General features: G+C 43.0%; 1 protein-coding gene across 1 annotated transcript in view; it reads left to right on the forward strand.

Moving 5' to 3' along the window:
• Window positions 1-22,240, forward strand: part of CFAP299 (cilia and flagella associated protein 299) — a 159,666-nt gene that overhangs the window by 53,318 nt on the left and 84,108 nt on the right. The window contains exon 3 of the mRNA XM_086746599.1: window positions 12,234-12,246. Coding sequence (XP_086602725.1) covers window positions 12,234-12,246 — 13 coding nt within the window. The remainder of the gene's footprint in view (window positions 1-12,233; window positions 12,247-22,240) is intronic.

Raw genomic sequence — 22,240 nt, forward strand, 5'->3', positions numbered from 1 at the left:
AGACAAACAGGTGATGACAGGCTGTAAATAAAGTAAATGAAATGTACTGGTTCGTTATCTGAAGTAGCCATAGTTGACCAGTTCAGAAGACTGATTCTCAGCCTCGGGGTACTTGCATGAATGTAATTTAACAAGTCATTTAAGAAATGTTTCTGAAGACTTTCTTTTGTTGTCCAAGAATGTCAGAGTTGTGTGCGTAAGTTGTTGATGGGGAGGTATTTGTCAGCTGCTCATTCACATTCTTGTCAAACTGTGATTTTTAAAAAAAGGAGGAATAAGAATGTAAATATAAGTAACTACATAACTGCTTCAGCTAGAAAACATATGTTTTTAGAGACTCCATGTGCTTGGGTTAAATCACTAACTGAAATACATGTGAGCGGCAAAACCAGCTAAATATCGTTCCTACTAGCAGGGGAAGTGGGTTTTTTTTGTGTTTTTTTTTTTTTTTTTTTTTGTTTTTTTTTTTTTTTTGTGTTGAGGCGGACTCCTGTGGGACTCAGACCTCTCTAAGTGATTGAAAAGGAGCATTGATATATTTGGACAGGACCCTCCCTTTCGCAAAGACCACAAGAACTGCAGGGTTCAGGTAGTGTTACGGGAGCTTGTTGTTAGCTGTTCTCTAGGCGTGTGGAAAATAAGCCCCAGTCTGTCATGTATTGTGCTGGCCATCTCCACAGAGGGAGTGGCTGTCCCTAATTTCCTCTTTCCATGGGAAAGGCACTTGATGTGCCCTCTTACCCTTCTGGGAAAAGCAGCAGAACTTCCTGAGGGATGCCTTTAGGGTCTCTCCTCCAACTGACTGGGTCTCTTGGCCTTCATTTTTATTCCCTGGAGTTCATTTTGTCTCCTGAAGGCTGCTCAAGTGGCTGTTCAGTGATTCGCACATCTGATTCGCACCCTGTGGTGATCCCAGGGTTTACTCGTACATGGGGATTGGAGGGATTTTGGCAAGCATGAGGGCTGTGGAATGAAAGTTCTGCTTTGACAGCAGGACAGCTCTAATCTCTTCCTGCAGTGGGGAATGGCGGGGTGGCTGCCACAGAACAAACCACTGCCATTTTCCCACTCGTATGCTTACATGTTTCTCAAGTGGCTAGTCTGTCTTGTTTTTAAAGTTGACTTTCTTGGTCTCTGATATTGACTTGCTCACAGATCTGTTTCTTTAACCTGAATTTGCTTTCTGCAGTGGCCCTTTATTAAATATTCTGAAAAAAATGCTATGTTTCAAGTTAGAAGATATCAGTTGGAGAACTGTTAATTCAGATTGTGAAGTGGCAAGTTCACCTTAAGGATGTGTGTTTGCTTTCTGGGATGTTCTTCTGCAGGGTCCGTGTACAAAGCAGGGAGCACGTACTAGCTGGCTGCTAACCACATCTGTGAGGTAGTGTTTTGTCTACTTGGAAATGGAGGCTGAAGTCATGCCCTTGCAGAACTCGGTGGCTGTTTTGACACCATTGAGCTAACTGCAGCCAGAACCCCATCTCCTTGTATGTGTGCTAGCAAGTTATAGCCTTCCCTCAGACAGCGCTGTTTTGCGGGGAGAAAAATTCTTCAGTGTGAATGGGGACCTTGGGTTCCAGACCCACATCAGCGTTTCTCTGCTGCTGTCAGCTGGGTTCCTCCGGGGTTGAAATAAAGACTGAATTTGGTCTTTAATTTGCGTTGTGTTCTCCACAGTAGGTTTTAGCAGGCGTAAATGTAAGCCCAGAGGTTAAAACCGGTTACACCCAAGATCTCAGGTGGAAGTTGGTATATGTACCTCTGGAGATACTTCTTTATCACTCCTGGGCAGGCATGAAACGAACCTTTGTGAGTGCCTTTGTGAAACACATTGTCAGTTCTTGGTAAATAAGTAATAACATGTGATTTAACTGGAAAACCTCTTTTCTTAAGTAGCGTGCACGTGTTTTAAAAGCCTTTCAGTGTTTGTTCTTATGCATCGTATTGCAGGTTCTGTGTGTTTTATAATGTTAGTTTAAAACAAATAAGCAGTGTGGTAAAAGATATCTGGGAAGCTCAGTGAAATATTATTGTGCTGATATTTTAAAATCAATTTCTGTTTTTGTTTGTGGTCACTGATGTTTGTAGATCTTTAGGCCACGTGAAGTAGTATTTTCAGCTCTTGAATCTGTACAGGAGGAGTATTTCTCTTTTTCTAGCTATAGAAAACAAAAAGCAAGCATCTGGCTGCCTAATGTTACCAACCACGATGACTTTCACATTAGAAAGTATTGCTGCTAAAGGAAGCAACGGAGAAAGGCAGCAAGAGCTGATGCATGAAAGCTTTTGGTGGAAATGAATGAAATAAACAGCTATTCTGTCAACAGATCATTTCATTTGCTCAAATCAATTAATGGTCTGGTACGTGAGACTTGGTGAAAACCAGCTGTAAGCAAAGACATTCAAAGCATTACTGAAAGAAGCATGAAAAGGCATCTGGAATGAGAACTAACAGGCTTTGAGGGGGTTCTCTGTGATACACAACATTATTAATTATCTCCCTCCTTGGCGTTTGAGTACTGTTCTAGACTGCCTTGCCTGGTAGTGTGAACAGCTTTATAGCTGTGCTTTGTACATGCCTGTGGACTGTTGGATGTCACGGAGAACAGTGTTTTTTTTGAGGGGAAATCGTGGCTTTTTGACAAAGTGATCGCTGTGAAAGAATGTTTACTGAGAGAGCCACCTGGTACGGTGACATGGAATCAACAAGTAATCAGAATGTCATACAGATTCTTGCCAAGTACCCAGTGACTTCCATTACAGAACGGGTCAATAAAGCATATGCTTTCATTATGATTACGTACTTTTTGAATTGTAGAGTAACAAATAACCCTAGCAAGTGCATAAAGTACACCTACAAGTAATTTCTTGTAGATCTGGAAAACAGTTGAGGTCAACCACGTGCATCTGTTGAAACTCTCCATGACAAAGACAACATCCATTGATTTTTATCTCACGGGAACTCGGAAAGTGGTGACACTGCAATGTGTGGGAGATGTTCCATTTCATTTCACCGTCTTCGATGAGGGAGGGAAAGTGTAGATAAGTGTTTTGTGAAATCTACCGTCTGCGTGTGCTTTTCCTGAAACGGAAAACTCGGACTCGGATAGGCAGTCTAGGAAATTCTCTTCAGCAAGGCAGAGTGCTGTTGTCTGAAAATGAAATGCTTTCCCTTCAATAATTTGGGAGAGTACCAAGTATAAATCTCAGTATAAGTGAAAAAGCAAGAACAAGAGGAAGATTAGCATTTGTGGGTAATTTAGAAGTTTATTTTGATCCATGTTTCTGAAGCCAAATTTGTGTTGCCGGTAGATAAATAGTACTGTATTGGCACGTTAGATGTAGGCATCTCATAAGAGGTTAAGTCACAAATGTCATTCCAACTGTTTGAAACTTAGGTAAACTGCAGTTCTTGGTATGCAGCAGGGCCTGTGTGTTCACCACGATGTAAGTTCTGAACAGCTCCTGTAGCGGAGAAAATAAAAGTCGGGCGGGAGACTATACTTTTCTGGCATCTTTATCTGGGAAACAGTTTTCACTGTAAACAGCAAAATCCTAGAACTACGTAGTGTGATGAGCTGTCTGGGAGAGAACTGTGAGAAATGTAGTAATTTACAGCTCAGCTTCTAAAGGAAGCTGATGTAAACGTCAACAAATAACATGTGTCAGTAGCTGTCTATTTGTAGTTAAGAGCATTGCCGAACCCACACAAAGCCCTTTTTACTAGGTGTTGTACAGTTAGGGGGGATAATAATGGCTTTTGACCAGCATACTGTAAGTAAGGAGCAGGGATGCTTTTTTCCCTTGGAGACATGGAGAAAATTATCTTGATCATGCCATAAGCCCTTTGCAGCAGTGCTGGGAAGGAACTTCTCTTGGGACATGTTGATCATGAGATCGCCATGTTTCTGCGGTGCTCCTTGACAGCCTGTGAGAAACTCGATCCTGCTTTACTTTCGCAGAGCCTGTGGGCTCTTTTGTAGACAGATGCAGCCCTCTCATGCTTCATTGCTTTATTATTATCAATGTTTATGGTGTTCAGTCAGCATTGTTGTTCTCATAACCTTTTCCCATTTGGCCTCCTGGATCGTGAAGTGTAACATACAAAAACAAACACTTGAGAGGCAGATCTGCCTTACCGAAATTCTTGTGAGCATATGTGTTGGCGTGTCTACTCCTAATGGCTATGTAAGTGTCCCACCAACGCCAAGTGAAACAATATAAGAGAAAACAGATTGTTAACCTAAAACACACTAAATACTTGGCTTGAGAACCAGATATTAGCTCTAGATATTGGATATGGAATCAGAGAATTGTAGAATGGTTTGAGTTGGAAGGGACCTTAAAGGTCATCTACTCCAGTCTCCTGCAGTGGGCAGGAGCATCTTCTATAGCATTTCTTAAAATCTTTCTGAGCTGTTTTTTCTTCGTGTGCGTGCTAACAAGATGCGTAAATTCCAGTGCTTGGGATGAGAGTTGTTAATTACCCCTCCAGCTTTGTTTTGGAAGAATGATTGAGGGCATCTCTCGCAGTGCTAGGCGTGTGCTGGACTGGAGGTGTGCGGTGTCTGCCTGGTCGTGTAGCAGAGCCACGCCGTGGGCAGTACCTGGCTGCTGCACGCTAGATGCGTCTGCCTTGCGCCCCGGGCACGATGGGGAGAGGCCAGAGCAAACACGAGGAGGAACGGACACCTTTTTTTGACTGCAGTCTCTGCGTTATGCTGTTTGTGCAGATTGGTTTCGACCTGAGCTGAAGCGTGTGCAGGTTTTGCTTCGTGCAGTGTGTGTAGGGAGCCCTGTAACAGATCCTGGCTCTCCATCGGGAGCCAGCCAGTGTTACACTGACCGCTTAGGTAGTGCACTGACAGTGAGGTCGGTTCCGGAGTGTTTCAGGGTGCACAGAAGTGAGGCCAGTGTTTGTGTATGAGAGGACATAAGACAAAATCCAGAAAAATTTAAGCTTCAAAAGCATTAGAAAAATTAATGTTAAAAGGTCTAATAGATAACGCATTACATCAGGGACTGCAAATGGAAGTGAGTGAGAGATCTCGGGTGTTGCAAGAAGAAATCCACCACAACAAAGAGTAATTGATGTGAGAAAGTTGAACTCTGTTGTTTCACCCAACTGTGATACCGCTGAGAATTTGCCTGTTAGCATAGCTGGTGTTTTCCTTCGGTGTTCCCCAATGGCCTAGTGGTGCCAGTAACCTCGCACAAGCGTGTGCACGCCAGCAGCCCCTGTTTGGTGAACACAGAGGACACAGTTAATGCATTACCAGGGCAGCTCGCACCTGTACTGGGAGCCAGGGAGACGGTCAAGGTCCAGAAGGGAGCAGCGGGCGGGCACCAGCCCCAGAGCCACGTGCGGGCCAGGGGCCCTGCCAGCCTCGCCTCCCCTCCCTGTCACTGCCAGCCCTGGGGAGGGTGGGCATCCCCAGACCTCAGAGTCACTGAGCCGCTGAAAGTCTGAGACCTTAGCACTTGGCGGTACCGGGACTGGTCCAGTCGCGCCCGTGCTGCTGGGGAGATGGAAAATGTCTCCCTTGGCAGCGATGCTTGCCCTAATCTGAAATGTTTGCTTTAATAAACTGAGCTGCCAAGGCAGAAAGGAGAACACGGGACACCTGATCTAAATTTAGAGGTGTCTATAGACTCACCTGTCAGACAGCCAAACATATCACTGTTTAACAGTCATATTATATTGCTTTCAAGTTGGTTTACAAACCAGGCGTGCATGATGAGTGTTTAACTAAATCTGCAGACCTGGCAAATATATTTTCTAGTAACCGTTTTGGGTAGTTCCTGGAAACGTGTCTTTGTAAGGTGTAGCATCCATGCTTAGAATGCAAGTAAACGTCAGCTGCTGTGTGGTTCTTGTGTGTGGATAGCAAGCCAGGTGGGAGATGAGGACTGGCATTCCGAAATTAAACATGAAAAAAAGAAACAGATACCCAGTAACTCTGAAGTACAGCAAAAGCCTGAGTTCCTAATCTCTGCTTCAGTTATTATGTAGGAGTGTCTGTTCCATTCTCTGTCAATTAGCACTCCCGATAACTGAGATTATCGTACTTGTAACAATCTCTTTTTATTAAACACTTCTGTATGCAGTTGACCAAAAGAGAGAAGCAATAATAGAGCGTTTTCAATACTTTTTTTTCTGTTTACTACAAAATAAAGCAGACAAAAAGGAAAAGGTACCTTATGAAAACACTAATTTTCTCCTGAAATCCACAGGGAAGCTCCAGTGCAAACCTAGCAAACTTGGAGACATTGCTTTTAACTCGAGGTCTGCGCTGGTGTCGGTTGTGTCTGCAGTCCCGCACACCTGAAGGACTGGCTGGCGGGTTTTTTGCTGTGTGTATAATCATAACTTTGTGTGTTCTTTTTTTTCTTCTCCTGATTGAGTTGCTCATAGTAGCTGACTGGGAAGGATTGCAGAGAACTTTTGCTTCCCTGTGTGTGACGTTTGTGTTGAGAGAATATGTAGTCCATGTGACATAACTGTGTGCTGATTTTATAGGGAAGAGGGTGACAGAATGGAGAAAATAGTTACTGGAGTATGTTCGTAAATATATGTCACATCAATGCAGTGTTGATATCCCGCACACTGAAGTAGGTATTCAGTGAAGCAAGGATCTAAAGAGAAAAAACTGAAAGGCTGGACAAGAAGTGTTAAGTAGAGAACAGAGATAGCCAAGCCGCAGGTGCTGAGGGACACGTAAAAGCTCTTTGTGATATCGACACAGACAAACTCACTGTGCAGGCCTGGGAGTCGGGCAGTGCTGCCATCCAAAGGAAACTGGTTTATCAGCTCTTTCTGCCAGAGCGAGGAGTGGTCCCTTTGCCCTTTCTGCTGGGGTCCAGTGAAGGAGCCGTACGAGTACAAAACAGTTTCTCGTGGAAGACTGGGGATGCTCCACAAGTCAAAACAGTTTGTATTTAGCTACCTTTTCCTATTGTCAGCACAATTCATTAGACAAGGGCAGTGGCGGAGAAATAGCGAGCCAAGTTTTAAGTTCATCAGTGGTCTTGGCAACTCTCAGCAGCCTTGCCTCTTGCCATCGTATTTTAATGGTTCTCATTTCCTCCTGTGTTCGCTTCTCCGTGATGGCTCGGATTTGCCTCAACACTTGCCGGTCTTGTGGTTTCCAGGCTAGTGCCTGCTTCGTTTTTCACTTTTCACTTTTTTCCTTTATTCCTCAGCCATGTGTGTAGCATTTCAGTATGCTCCCAGAGGCTGCTTCTCTTTCTGAAAGCTCATTGATTTTCCCTCAAAAATTTGTGAAGTTTTGGTAGTACTGTGCAAAACACCTGTTCTCAAACATTGTGTTAAAACAGTTGGCTTTTACTGATGTTAGCATTTTAACCCATAGGTTCTCCTAAATTTTGTGCAGAAAACATGGTTGAATCTGCCTGCAATTAGGTTAGAGGAGGGGGTTTTGAGTTTTGCTGTAAGAACTTGTTTAATTAACTCCTGCATGTCTCAGCTAAATTGCAGTAGCATTAATTATTATTCAGACTTACTATAAAAAAGGTGAGAAAGGAAGCAGAGATCAAAATGGTCTTTGTGCTTCTCTCTGCTGCAGCTGAAAGACAGCAGAGCAAGTGAAATTCTGGTCGCTGAAGAGATTTCTTGGGACACGCAGCCTTTTATGCGGTCAGTTTTTGTTGGATTTAACCCCAAGGCACTTTCTCGATCTTGGTGCTGGTAGAAAGAATGAGCTGAATAAAAGGTTGTCTGAACTGAACTTTTCCTGAAGATTTCTATTGTTTAGCAATCTTATTTCTCTCTCCTTTTTTTTTTTTTTGCCCCGTCTGCTTTTTCTCTACTCTTCTTTGTCTCTTTAGTAAATATGGAAGTCTTTTTTTTAATTGCTGAGGCCGAGAGCATCCATCATGTCTGCTGTTGCTTTGCCAGTGAGCTTGTGCTGAGTCAACACACCCTAAGGCGTCTGCTCCAAGCTGGTTCACCGTGGGTGCTGCTCCTGGCAGCCCAGTGCAGAGCTGCTGATGGGGCACTGGATGCAGACGCAGCAATTAGAGTTGAAAACCAAGGACTAGTTCTCTGGAATCTCTCAGTAGTAAGTCAAACACCGCATCAGCAGGCTGGGGAAGCGTGATGCGGAGGAATAAGGACATACTAGTCCTGACCTGCCTTCGGTCGGCTTGCTTTTGGCTGCATTCTTACATTATTTAAGAGTGGTCTTCAAGTGCACTGTTTGCACGCAGATGGGTTCCGCAGGCAGAGGGAAATGAGCGTGAGTGCCCCCTATGAATTGATCTAACCCTTAGATGCAGTCATTTCAGGTTGGCTGCCATTAAGTAAGTGCAAGAAAATGCTCAGACTTTCTGTTGCCGTGTCTATGGACTGCACTCCTGTTTGAAGTCATGGATGGGGCATTGGACAGCTGTTGTCAGCAAGAGCCGATGAAGTGATGACTCTGAAGCACCGAAGATTTATGTGTAGTCGAGGGAGGTTTTTCAAGAGCTGTCCAAACAGCTACTGCACGATGTGCAGAGTACATTGGCGAGTATGGGCAAATGCGGTTCAAGGAGAATGTGCAAAGTTCCAGATCGCTACGGGGCAAACCACATGTGTTGCAGTCTTTCCAGCCAAGAGGAGCACAGTTTTCAGCTGCCGCACATCAGCCGCAAGTTCTTACCCTATGTGTTTGCTGTGTGTTGTTTTTCTGTCTGGGATGTAAGAAGCCAATCCATGGGATGCATTTGCAGTGTTTGATTTGCTGAATGACTAATATGTCAGAGGGAAATGGACGTAGTTTACCTTAAGAAAATGTTCTACAGTCCTTTCTTTGAGAGTTGCCCTTAACGAACATTGGTCACTTTGATAGTTTGCAAACTTAGCATTACTTACTAGTACTAATAGAAAGCATTAGAAAGTCTGCATTGATTTTATGGCTGCACATCATGTTTAGGCGAAATGAAGTGAACTTGTTGTTGCTTTTTAGCCAGTAGCTATTGCGTAAGCTTTTTTTATATTAGCAGAAGAAGATAAAATACAGGATAAAGTTAAAACTTTTATAAAATAAAGCTTATAAGTAAAAAAGTGAGGGACAGGTTTACTGAGACCGCTGGTGTAGGTAAAAGAAATTTTCTGGTTTCATCAGAATGATGAGCTGTCTTCCATTGCCCAGAACGCAGCAGGAAAAACTTCCCCATCCTCTGATTTAAACCCAAGGATTGGTTTTTTTTTTTTTGGTTTTTTTTTTTTTTGTTTTTCCCCTTGGAGCCTCTCCATTAATTGCAGAGCAGTGAGATTTGCTTTTTACAGAAGGTGTCTATGAACAAAGAGGAAGGGATGACACCTTAGTACACCAAAAGAATACTGGAAATCCTGTGAATAGTAACATTTACCAAAGCGTGCTGAATGTCTCTGATTTCATTTGAGCAAAGCTTTTGTGTATTTGACTTCAGCCACAAATGCAGCAGAGCACCTAGAAGCACGCTGAATTATAAGTACATGCAGATTTTTGTATGTAGCCAGCTCTGTGTGTGTGCTTAAAGACAGGCATGCGCATCGCGCTGATTTGTAGATAGGTGTTGCACGTTATGAACGTTAGCCCATGCCGTTTTCTGGCTGCTGTTTTCTGCCTTAACTCCAAGAAAATTCCCGCTGTCCCTTTGAATGAAGTGGTACAATGGTAACTTGCTGCCTTCTAGTTCCCGACAGCTGAAACACTGTCAATGAGAAAGCGAGTGGAGTATGAAAAGTGTTCTGCTACATTTAGTGTTAGTTACTTAAACGGAAAGGGAGTGGATTTGTCCTAGTTGGACGAAGTTAAGTCTGGAGTGGGCTTCTGCCCGTTTGGTGGGACTGGCATTGGGAATTAAAGTAAGCGTGATCCTCAGTGAGGATTATGTACTATAGGTAACTTCCATAATGTATTAGCTGCTGGTCTCCTGTTGCTTCAGGTGATCCAACTTAATTTTATCTAATTTCTCCCTTTCCTTCTGTAGTATTAACTATAGTCTTGAAAGAAATGGAAAGATTTTTGTCTTTTTACATCATAGTTGATTGTTATTATGTTTAAACGATGAGGTCTGTCTCCCTTTTTGTTTTGTCATGGAGATGTTACTGATCCCTATTCTGAGAAATTTCCTATTTCTGAAGGTTGATGCTGAGGGCCTACCAAATGAACAATATCATTGGCTTTTGAGTTTAATATATGGGCAGATATAACCAGGCACATCTATTCTTTCCTTCCTGCGTTTCCTTTCTCTGTTAATAAGACCAAGTTTCTGCTTGTGGATTAATTTTGTGTGTTCCTTAGAAAAAATGCTTATTTAAAACCTGAATGCTAAATAAACTAAAGAGGGAATTAATTGTAACAGGGAACAGAGATTTTTATTTTGGGTGATGTGAATACTTTCCGTAGTAAATAGGAAATTGTATCTCCATTAGTTAAAGAAATGTAGGCCCAGGTTTTAGCGTAGCTCACGAACTTGTCCAGAGGAGTAAAAGGTGCATGTAACTTGTGTGGACTATTCAGATTTAACGTAGCATGTGGAACAGGAGTGTGGGATGTGGCGTCATGCTACGTCTCCTGTCTCTTGAAGAAGGCTGGAAGAGGACTGACTCTTGCCTTGGTGTCCCGAGCCAGTGCATCGGGATGTGCTGCATGGCCCCGTGCAGGTGGAACAGCAGTTGCAGGAGAAAGCGTGTGCTAGGTTGGGCAGCAATATGGATGAAGAGGACGTAGTTTCTGCAGGACAGCTGGATTTACAGAAGTCAGTTGAGAGACACCAGGTTGGTCTGTAGGTGAGAGAGAAGGCAGGTGGATATAGCGCAACAAAGCTGTGTTTGTATGAGAAATGCAGCAGAAAGGTACAATGTCTGAGGATGTGCAGGTCGATTCTTTTCTGCTAAGGGAGTTTGGCTTCTCTGACTAGCTCACTTCTGCGATGAAGCCGCTCTTCTGAGTTATGAGCGAGGGTTTTGGTAGCGGTACAATTGTGGTGCACAGGTTCTAGACAGCATTAGGAGATGTCAAGATAGATGGATTGTAAGAGTGAAAAAACCCATAGCCTTTCATACATAATGATGAATGAAAGAGGTCCCATGCTCTCCAAGATTACGTGGTAGACATCAGAAGAATAAAAATGGACTCTTACCTGCTTTTTATTCCATCTAATCAAACTGGAAATTTTAAACAGTCATTGTCAGCAGTTGGTCATAGATGCAGTGTAATATAAAGTAACAAGCGGGATTGATAGATAAGTATGTTCTTTCCTCGGCCTTGGAAAGCCATGGCTGTCAATGCCTCTCCATTTCCATGGGACACCACACAATGGCTGTGTTTGTCTCTGGTTTGCAGACCCAGGACGTTCGACATCAAGCAGAGCTTGCTCAGCAGGGGTAATAACCTGGTCAGTCATGCAGCTGAAAGATCAAGTTAGAGGTAAAAATTAAGAAGAATTCCCAGCACTATTGGGTTTCAGCCTCATGTAAAGACTTGAAATGCCCAGCCATTTGCCCTTCACACGAACGGCACAGCACATCAACGTGCAGGGATGAGAAACCCAGTTTCGAAAGTCGTGCTAACTGGGAAGCGCTTGAACGGCTTTGCACTGAAGGGGTCAGATTTCCTAACAGTGTCATGTGGGTTTGAGGAGTTCCTGCTATTAGAAAGAGAAAAGATACCTGAACGATCTATGGGATAAACAACAACAATAGAAGTCTCATCTTCTCTTTCTGGGAAATATGCATTGATTCAAAGCACACAGGACAGCAGACAGGCTGCGTGAAATATTCTGAGTTGAAAGCTAAAGAAGGGATATCTGCATTAACAGTAGGATGTCGAAGAAGAAAAGGATGCCTAAGAAAGATGTCAGGGCCAAGCAGTTATAGTTTCTAGGGTAAAACCAGACAGATTATCAGTTAGAGGTAAAATTACCTTTGGAAATAGAAACCCAGTGTGGTAGTGATGGAGCTGTGACAAGAGGGGGCAGGAACACTCCACAGTGCTCAAGGTTGCGTTAAGGTTCCCTTAATGCAGGAAAAGCCATCAGCCAGAGACAAGAGGAGAGAACTCAGAGCATGAAGAACAGTGTTACAGGACTTGCGCTGACATTACCTGGAGATACTCGTATAGAGAATGTGATTTAAATGCAGTGTGTTCTTCCCATCCGGCTGCGAACAGCCCTCAGTATCCCTGCCTCTGGCAACTGCCTCTTTCCGTGGCTGGAGACAAAGTTATTCAGAAGTTCAGAGCTCCGTTTTTAGTGTATTCTCTGCTCTTCTCTGTGTTGTGGAAGAGCTGCTAACATCAGTAGCAGCTGATGTTTAAAAACAAAAAGTAAACACATTTTCAAAGTTAAAAAGTGGTGACACTGTACTCTAGCCCACTGTCACGCGTCATTGAATGTGCTTGCATTAAGATCATTTTCTCTACAAATCCATAGTACAGATTTTGCCAGGCTTTGACAGTTTATTCGTATGGAGTTTGCGTAATTGAGTGGAATTAATGGAATGGAAAGTGTCATAGTAGCAAAAAAGCAGGTCACGGTGTTATTTCAGCTTGCGTTTTACGTACGTTTCCCTGTATTAAGTGTGACCTAATGGGTAGCGCAGGTGTGGTGCTCTCACTGAAGGTTTTAAACAATCACTGTTAAGTATTCTTATGTGCAATTAAAATGCACCCAAAACTCTTCTACTTCTTCCTACTCCTGTACTATTTCTGTGTGTTTGAGAGCTGTACTCATCCCAGCCTTGTGAACTCGCTGCCCGCATCCGGGTAATTCCGGAGGAGTTGTCCCCGCAATACGTCTGTGCAGAGCCTGAGGATGGTTTCGGGCACTGGTAAATGTCATCAGTTTTTCACACGAATTGTCTGGACGAGGTATCTTGTTCTGAGCAAACCTTGGCCTCAGGACTCATGCCTGTGTCCCACTGAAAGACTTGCTTTCTTTAAAGTTCATTAAGAAATAATTTTAAACAAGGAGGAGATGAAACAATACTTCCTATCAAATACAATTGAGTTTATTAATAATTTTGAATGACGTGAAGAAAAGACGACCCTTAGCTGGCGTAAGTCCCGTAGAGTCCTGTTAGCTTAGGGGTGAGCAGCTGCACTGCTCTGTGTGTATATATATTTTAAATATATATATATATATATAAAAAAAAATATATATATATAAATAATATATTATTTTGAACAGCAGTTGAGTGCATAACTTCATCCAAGAACTTGAGAATTTTTCTTTCTCTTTGGAAAATAAATTTATTACTGGGGCAGATTTTGTCATTTCTCCTTACATTACTGAAAAAGTAGCAAAATAGCAACTATCTAGGAACTCAGCTTGTTAGCTCTGTGTTTGATCATTGTGGTGTGGAAGTGTTAATATGCAGAAAAAATGCTTTGGAATAGGGATTTACTAAAAATGCAGAATTTATGAGATGGAAATTATTCTATGTTCTTAATATTCAAATCTTAACCAATAGCCATGTCAGTCTGCTACTGAAATTTGTATTAATTTCAATGCAACCTACAGTCTGCTGCTGTTAGTAAAAAAAAAAAAAAGTAAACCAGACTTTGTGTGGTCTTATTTCCAGCAGCAGTCATGGATTGGTCTTAAGGATGAATCATTTATGGAGTCTTTAAATCCATCTCAAGACGCTTAAAAATTGGATTAGTCGTATTCTTCTTTCTGTGCTCAAGTAGCCCTGTTCAAGGTCCAGGTATGGAAGTGAAATCCTTTCCTGTTGACTGATGATGATCCTGATAAGAGATTTAATTGAACTCATCAAGTCATTAACTGAGTTGATCCGACCTTGACTGAATTCCTGTAGAGCTGAGCTAGGAAGAAATGCATGAGATTTGAGACAAATCGGGAAAACTGGAAAGCATGGAAAGATGCCCTGGAAGCACACCTGGCGGTGGTCTGCATGTGGTGGGTAGTGTTCCATGGGCTTCAGTCACACACGTGGTTTTGAGACCATTGCTGACATGACCTGTGGAACTTCCAGAACTTGGTTCTGTACGGGTTGATTTGTTGTCTCATACCGAGCTAGTGGAGTTGCAGTAATTATTTCTCATAGTTTTTCCCCATGAAAATCTCTTTGGTAAACCTGTCCTGATAGAAGTAATCATAGTGCTGCAACATGAGGAAGGCTTTCTAGAAATCATTTGTACCATAAATTAATTAAAATGGAAGATGTCTTGTGCCAAACCACAACTGCTTTCTAGGGTCTGTAATCTTGCTTTGAACTGATGCAAATACATGTGTTCTACATCTGTACTGGCGAGTTCAGCCTCAACATTCCTTCATTCCATGCAGTATTTGTGAAATAAAAGAAAAAAGAGAGGATTGGATATGCTTCATAGAGATGGGATATTTAGTTAGCTTGGAAATGCTTCCACCGTGGTTTCAGTGCTCAGAAGCTGTTCCTGACCACCTTTGTTCAATTTAAATTGATAACTAGTTGTGACTTATTGTACTCACAGCAGTTAATTACATCTACTGCGGAGAGCAAGATGGAGGGAGAAGCTATTTAGAAAACACAAAGAGCAGTGGTTCTGCAGCCTCCTCTCCTCACTGTTGAAAAGCCCTCTGTCGGCGCTCGCCTGCGGGTGCCGCCCTCCGAGGGCTTTCTCCTTGAGTTTGCCCAAAGGAGGTTTCCATAAGGTAATCTGTGTTCCTGGTAACTAGTCCCTTTTGGCTTAACAACGGGAATCACTACACATTGTAAATACGTTGGAAACGGACTCTTGCTTTTAGAGATCAGGGCTAGCAAAATTACCTGGTGGCAAATAAAGCTACTTCTGTTTTCCATGCAGAACTTTTTTTTTTTTTTTCTTCAAATGGCACTGGCAGGCAATCAATATAAAATGCTGTTTATCGTATGACTCTGAACTAGCATTGACAACTACAGTTGTCAAAATAAGGTGGGATAAAATAAACTGAATTTTATCTTTTACTTGGCATGTAGAATGAGATAGATCTGTTTATAATATTTCTCGGGTCACTCGTTTTTCATTGTAATGGCCAATTCCGTTTCTTTTGGCTCTGAACATAAGTGAAACGTAGCAGTTACAAAGATGAATAGGAGATATTGCCCAACTAAATTGTAGTGACTTGGGTGTTAAGCAAAGGAGTACTGAGCTGCGTCCCTTGGATTAGATAATGCTTATTCCTTGACCCTGCGGGCTCTGTTCTTTCCTGTCCGGCGTGTATAAATCTAGCATCCAGCACAGACTGAAGCTTTTAACAGAACCACTGCTGGGTGAAATAATTAGTGCTGCTGTCGGGTGAACACGCTTCAGGAATATTGCCCCTGGGAATCGCCGCCTAGTTCGGGTCTCCCGTGTCACATAACATGGAAGACTATTCATCTCAATAGCTCAATACAGAAAAAATAGTCAGAGCTGGATGCGACATGGACCAAAACACGGGTCAGGACTGTAAATGCTAGGAATCAAAATGCCGTCTTGGGTGCTAAGATTTCCTTGTTCCATTTAGCAAATATTTCTGACATACCGAGCTTAGTGACTGGCTTTCCCCAGGAGGTTCCTTGGAAGCTGTCAGCAGAAGGGAGAATAATAAGCTGACGTACTTAGATGAACGCTTTCAAATTCCAGTTCTGATGTCGTTTATACAAATTGCTAGGGTGCATTTTTTTTCTCTGTATCACAGGCATAGACATTACTGTTGCTCCAAAATTTACAGAGTAAATTTATGGCAACCATTGTCTAAGATGAGAAGTGAATGGGGTAAGAATAGAAAAACAGACAGTGAAATGACAAATGGCCTTTCACTGTAGATTCTAAATATCAGCAGGCAAGGTAAATCACAGCAGAAGATCACGTCCTCCTCCTCCTCCACAGCAAATGTCCCAAATGGCCACGGTTGAGGAGGAATTTGAGAAGGCAGATAGCGTGCTGTGCCAGGACCCTGCGCTGCTCTGGTGTCGCAGGCTCTCCCCACAGGAGTGTGTGGCCTCAAACTTCGATAGCGAGTGTGTGCGGAAACAATGACCACCTGCTTTTTTTGAAAAACAAATGCAAGTATTTTGGTCAAGTGTGAAGAGAGGGTAACATGAAACCTTTGACACACTTTCATTTTGTAATTAAATAAGCCCCAAACCCCAGCCTAGGCTTACCTAGAACCACAAAGATACATAGTGATGCTGTAAAACCAAAGTGGCTTTTGTAGGGAAAGATTTTACAGAAAGGTGGTACCGGAGCAGCCTGTGCTGTTTGACGCTGGCGGATTGGTGCACAGCAGTGCTCCCAAGCATTCTTGTCCTTCTGGGTCAAACGCTGACGTACGCTGAGCAGCGTCCCAGGCTGTTAGCCGTGCCAGCTTTCCAGCGGCCGCAAGTCCCTTCAGAGGGTCTCGTGAGCAGCAAACTCGGGTCTGGTGTGCGCGGGCACGTATTGCTTGTAGTTCTTCTACTGTGAAAGGGTTGCTGTTACGGAAGGAAATGTGGGTAACTGTTAAAAGAGCAAATGCTGTATGAGGAAATGATATTGGTGTGTGGGAACTGATTGTTTGTGCAGGCTGGGAGAGCTTAGATTTATTAGCTTAAAATAGTAATATTTGATGTATAGCAGCTTCTAAAGGTCTTTCCTGAGGCTAGACTGCGCAATTGAAAGTGCAGAGGTGGAGACCAGGAGCAGCCTGAAGCAAATGAAGAAGAAATTGGACTGGAAAGTTGGCTGCCCAGGAATTTATAGTAGGAAAGAGAGACATTTTGGAAGAGCCCCTGGGCCCATATGTGTGTTCTCTTTGTTGGGTTGTGCCCTCTCTCCGGTGCGGGCTGTGCCAGCTCTCAGGAGGCGACGTGCGGAGGTGTTTGTGCTGGCCTAGACTCGTAGACCGTGAGGACTGAGGCAGGTGAAGTAAAGCACCAAGGAGGGTCCAAAGAGGGAACAATGGTGGAAGCGGGGAGGGAAGGGCCACGCTAACACAATGCAAATGTGTAACTCCACATTCTTGGGAGAGTTTTGCTGAAACAGTGACTTTTAAAGAAAATATTTGGGGATCGTTATTACAGGAAATAAATTTCATGGTGTTTTAAAGTTGTAGCTATAAAAAGCTAGAAAGGATACTGAGCAGACAGTGCTGGTCTGGTGAGCGGGCCCTGCAGCTGTGTTGGCTTCACAAATGTTTTGCATGTGCTGTTCTTACAGAGCGAAGGAGAACGAAACGGGGGGAAAAACCCAACATAAAAACCGCTAGTCCCGTGATCTTCCAAACAAGGAGAATTTTTCCTCCTTTTTTTTGTGTCATAATTTTATCAAGTATAGTTTGCATTTTTCCGTTAAATGTCTGAAATACTTAGTAAAGACTTCAACTCCAAGAAGTCCAAGCAGCAGCTGTTGAGAAAATCAGGCGTAAAAAGAGCCTGGCAATATTTGGTAAGTGGAATTTCAATTATGTAAATTCCAGCTACTGGATTTGTAAGCATGGAAGCCCGGGAGAACAGAACGGGAGAGTTCTCAATTACACTGGAGGAAAAATAATAATTTGCGTTGTAAGGCGAGGCCGTGCTTGGCAATTAGCTTGTGAGCCTGTGGATCAGGTCATGGACATGTCCACTCGCTGCTTCTATTTTGGTGTGGAAGTCAAGTGGCTGGAAGTCTCTGTCTTTAAAAGCTTTCCTCTCGTCCTCTCTAACGAACAGCTGCACAGAGTTGTCCGACACCATTGAGAGTATTTACTGGCCGGTGTTCAGCTGAGATGAAAAGGGAGATACTTAATCTAATCTAATCTAATCTTGGATGTCTCGGTGTTTGCACTTGAACGTTTTCCTTCATGCAGTCTGTGAGCAAGAGCAGAACAAATGAATGTTACAGTTTGACACTGAGTGACTTTTGGAGAATGATTACTGCTCGGGAACTCCTCAGGCATATGTTAAAGAGCTGTTTTCCATAGACTGCTGTAAGTAGAAAAAAAAAATAAATTGTTATTCAGAATTGCATTTCAGTATCAATCTGAGCAGTGTCTGAGGAAATTCACCCCATGAATTAAGCGCTGCTCTGCTTCAACTTGTTGTTAAACAAGTTAGACCAGAACGTCAGCATCGTGAAATAAGTGAAAACTAGATCCACTTTTAATGTTAGGTCAATTTTGATAACTCAAGCATACATCGAGGCACGAAGGAAGTTCAGATCTGAGTGGAAGTGAGTTCACAACTCAGCATCGGGGCCCAAGCCTAGCTCGTGTCAGCCTGAGACACGACCCATCCAATAGATAGCCATTTGGGTTCCGGAAGGTCATTATGACGTAGTTCCTTTTAATCGGCTCAATTACTTTCTGCTCGGGTTGGTCACTGCAAGGTCTTCAGAAAGCGAGGAGGTGTCTCTGTGCTAGAAATGTACTTTCACAGGCCTCTCTTTGAGAAACAGGGTTGGTCTTCAGGGAAATCTGTCAGGCAGGAGCCTACAGCAGCCTATTGTAAGATTGGAGAAATGGACGAAAATGAACCGTTATTGAAAGGACTAACTAAAAAGGCTTTACTGGACAACTAAATGTATAAATATACATGACATTGTGATAGTGTACGTTATTGCCCCAACGGTTTCTCCTATATTGAACAAAGAATAGACAGATACGTATTTTCCCCCGTCCCCATTTTTTTTCCCCCATTAGTAAAGCTCGTTTTCAGTGAAGGTCTTTTTCCTATGAGGTGATAAGTTTGGGGTTTTTTTCGTGTTTTTTTTTTTTTTTTTTTACTGATGTTTAAAAGGACTATGGTGCCCAGAGGGAGCACCGGGAGTCTCTGGATGCTGGTGGTGCGTGCATCACCTGATGAAGTTTCTAAGTTCTTGAATCTGCTGCCGGTTGTGAGTGAATACGGAGGCATATTATTAAGCCAAGTGTTGTTTGTGTACAAGAGTGGTAAGAAATCGACAGTTTTTATCCTCGGTTGGTGCAAGTTCACTGGTTTCATGACTGCCGGTATGCTAGGTGAGGGGTGAGATCTAGAGACAGTAAAGCAATTGTGTTGGCTCATGTGGTACGCTTGGGAGAGTCGGAATCAGAAACTAGGTCTCCTTAACACCGAGATATGTGCTTTAACAATAAAATAATTTGTTTTCCACCATCTCAATTCCCAAGTGCTGTTTTGGAAAAATATCTACAACAGCAACTTTTCATTTGAAATCCTGCTTGCGTAGCGGACACTTTAACTTATGTGCAACACATTAAGATAAAAATCACTGGTGCATACCTCTCGGTTCAGCCATATGCTGCGAGCGGTGGTTTCGACAGATGCATTTTTCCCTAGAGATCAAATTTAGTTGATCAGACTTAGGTTAGATTTGAAGGATCTGAGGTGAAATTCCAGGGCTGCATCCATTAGACACCAAGCCCATAGCGTCCGCTTTAAAACAATGCAATGGGAAACGCGACCCAGTGCTTGGGAATTGAACTGGTGCCAGTTGTGCTGTAGCGCTACGTTCATTATGTCATACCACACACATCTGATAAGGGAAGACATAATGCTGTTGGATAAGTTCTTATATACAAGAACTCTACAAGTCATGGAGAGAGCTGTTTTTTATTTAATAAGCGAGGTATGCAGGTGCTAATTTGAACCATATGTACATGAGGCTAAAGCCCAAGTTTGTTACACCACAGTGAAATGATGGCCTTGTGTTTCTAGGGAGCTGGAAGGAGGCTGGTTTTAGATTAATCGTTATTTACTGAAGTATTTAGGCAGCCATGTATTATATTGCTTGAATTATTTATTTCAGTTTTGCTCAACAAATTATCTTCCCCTATTTCCTCCATGAAGCCCTTTCGATAATATTTTATTTGAGAAAACATTTCTGAGAGGTTGAACTGACACTGAAGTAAGAAGTATCAGTTTGGCTGAACCAGATCTTACTCCCCAATAAGTCAACAGCATTTGCCTTGCATGCCTCTTCATTGAGGTGAGGGGTTTACGATGTAGAGAGGCTCTCGTGCAGAATGCTGACGTGCAGACAGGGACGGTCCTGGCTGTGCTGCTCTTGGTCCCTCCCGTGACACAGAAGCAGCCCTGTGACGCACTATAGGTGCTGTAGTGTAAGGTGACATTGACTGATCTGTTACCTCTGGTGACCTCGGGCTGCCTGGACATCAGAGCTTTGAAGGTGCAAGGCCTGGCATCGCGATAACGATAAAGGCGCCAGAGGGGAAGAGGTTGCAGGCTTCACGATGAAAATGCTTCTTGGGTGGCCCAGGAGGCCTTACGCAGATGGGCATTTTTTGTTTGGAATCAGGTTTACGGTTTGTTGTGTTTGGCCAGTTCCATCCTCCCCTGGTGCAATGGAAGAACTGAAGTGTTCGACCTGCAGATTGATTATAGACAGAAATGCTGGAGCAGGACTCCAGCGTGACTGTTCTGAGCGTTGTTTTCACACGTGGAGCCTGGGTGGACAGCGTTATGGTTTGGCTTAATGACAGGTTAAGGGGTTTTTCATACTCAGGAGTTTTGGAACCTCATTAAGGGGCTTTTGTGTTCTTAATGAATGTTAACCTATCAAAATCAATAGAGCGCTTTGCTTCTCTTGGGTTTCTGCACTTCTTTCTCTGCGACTTGCTAATATTTGTGCATTCCAGGGATGTTCTTTGCTGCTGCTGCTGCATAGCATAACAGCAAGAACCACACCAATGCTTGCACCGGCCTTCGCTGATGCCCTTTGCAGTGCTCATTGTGGAGTCTGTGACCGGGCTTGGAATCATTACAAATAGCAGCGCTGCTTTCCAAAATGGGTCCGAATTGGCCAAATCAGCAGAGTTACAGCAGTTAATATGGTTTGGAACTGAGCTGTTTTTAGTGAGTTTAGCAAAATCATAGGCACATGTAAAGGGCTTTTTTAAAATAGTTGTGATTTTACTGTATGGTGTGAAGATCAGTTTCACCAGGAGATAGCAGTAGCCTTGCTGTAATAATATAAAAACAATCAGCTTAGAGGTAAAATGTTGTAATGGAAAACAGGCTTGCAGAAGTGGGTACCCAGAAAAAAGAGTATCCTTTAAAATATGCACCGATGGAGTTCAACCTAAAATGTACTGAGAGAAAGCACTGTGTTATATCCCAATTTAATGCATCTAGTAGTTGAAAGAAGAAGAAAAAAAAAAAAAGAGAGAGGAGAGAGTGGGGTGCAAAGAAGCCACATTGGTATTTTGTCTGAAAGAAATAGTTACTTGTAATATACAATTAATGCAGCAGTATGAAATACCATATTGGTAGTTTTCAGGATGGGAAAACCTTTCTGCATTTCTTTTGCTAAAATTAGGTTGCTACCATATTCATATGCCAGTTTCACTTACCTAAATGCACTTTACCTGTCTCTGGTTCAAGCTCCTTTTTACCTTCCCAAGGCCGTTCTGTTGTCTGTAGGAGCTGTGAGTCGCTCCTGGGTGTCTCGGCTTCCTTCTGTGTTTCTGATTGCAGACAGCGAGTTGTGGCTGACGCAGCAGCACACCTGTGTTCAAGACTTAAATTTCCTGGTGGCCTTGGTCAGGCTGTGAGCTGCATGTGTTGTGTTCATGGTGATTTCTTCTTATTTTTCTTGTTTTAAATATATATTAAAGGCAGAGGCAGCTGCTGTAGTTACGGTGATGTTGTAGCTATCAAGCACGAAACCATTCTGCTTTCCTGCCAGTTAGTCCTTCGCTCGCCTTGCAAGCTACACTTGTACCTGTCCCCCGATAACTGCGGAGTTGCCGTCTCAGCTGGCACCAGGCTGCCCTCTCATCCCTTGGCAGAGGCTCAGGTTGGTGTTTTGTCAGGGCCAGCAGCTCTCATTCCTGCAGAACTGGTGCCGAGTATATTTTTTTGCATAAGAACAGGCAAAAGCAGCGTTGAATCTCAGTTCGTGTATTATCCAAGAGGTGGTTTTTAATCACTTCCCAGGCATGTCTCAGTCACAGCAGGTAAGTATGAAACAATGAGCTTGAAATGTAGGTTGTGGTGTTCTGTGGTTCCTTGGAATCCGACTTTCTGCCAAGTCACCTAAAATTGCAAGGAGAAAGCTAAGGGCAGTAGTAAAGGTTATTCTGCCAAGAGTAGGGTGCCCTTGTTTTTGTCCTCCTGTGAAGAAGATCCACTTTGTAGAGGCTGTCGTTCACATAGGCAAGAAGAAGCATTCTTGAATTGGGTGGAAGCTCTAGTTTTATTTCTATCAAACACGCTCAGAGTGATTATTGAAAGAACTCAAAGCTGAATCATGAGGTGAGAGCTGGCAGTGCAAGTGCTTTTAATTTACTGCGATTAGTAACT

The sequence above is a fragment of the Chlamydotis macqueenii genome, chromosome 4, assembly GCF_036417535.1.
Source record: "Chlamydotis macqueenii isolate bChlMac1 chromosome 4, bChlMac1.mat, whole genome shotgun sequence".
NCBI lineage: Eukaryota > Metazoa > Chordata > Aves > Otidiformes > Otididae > Chlamydotis > Chlamydotis macqueenii.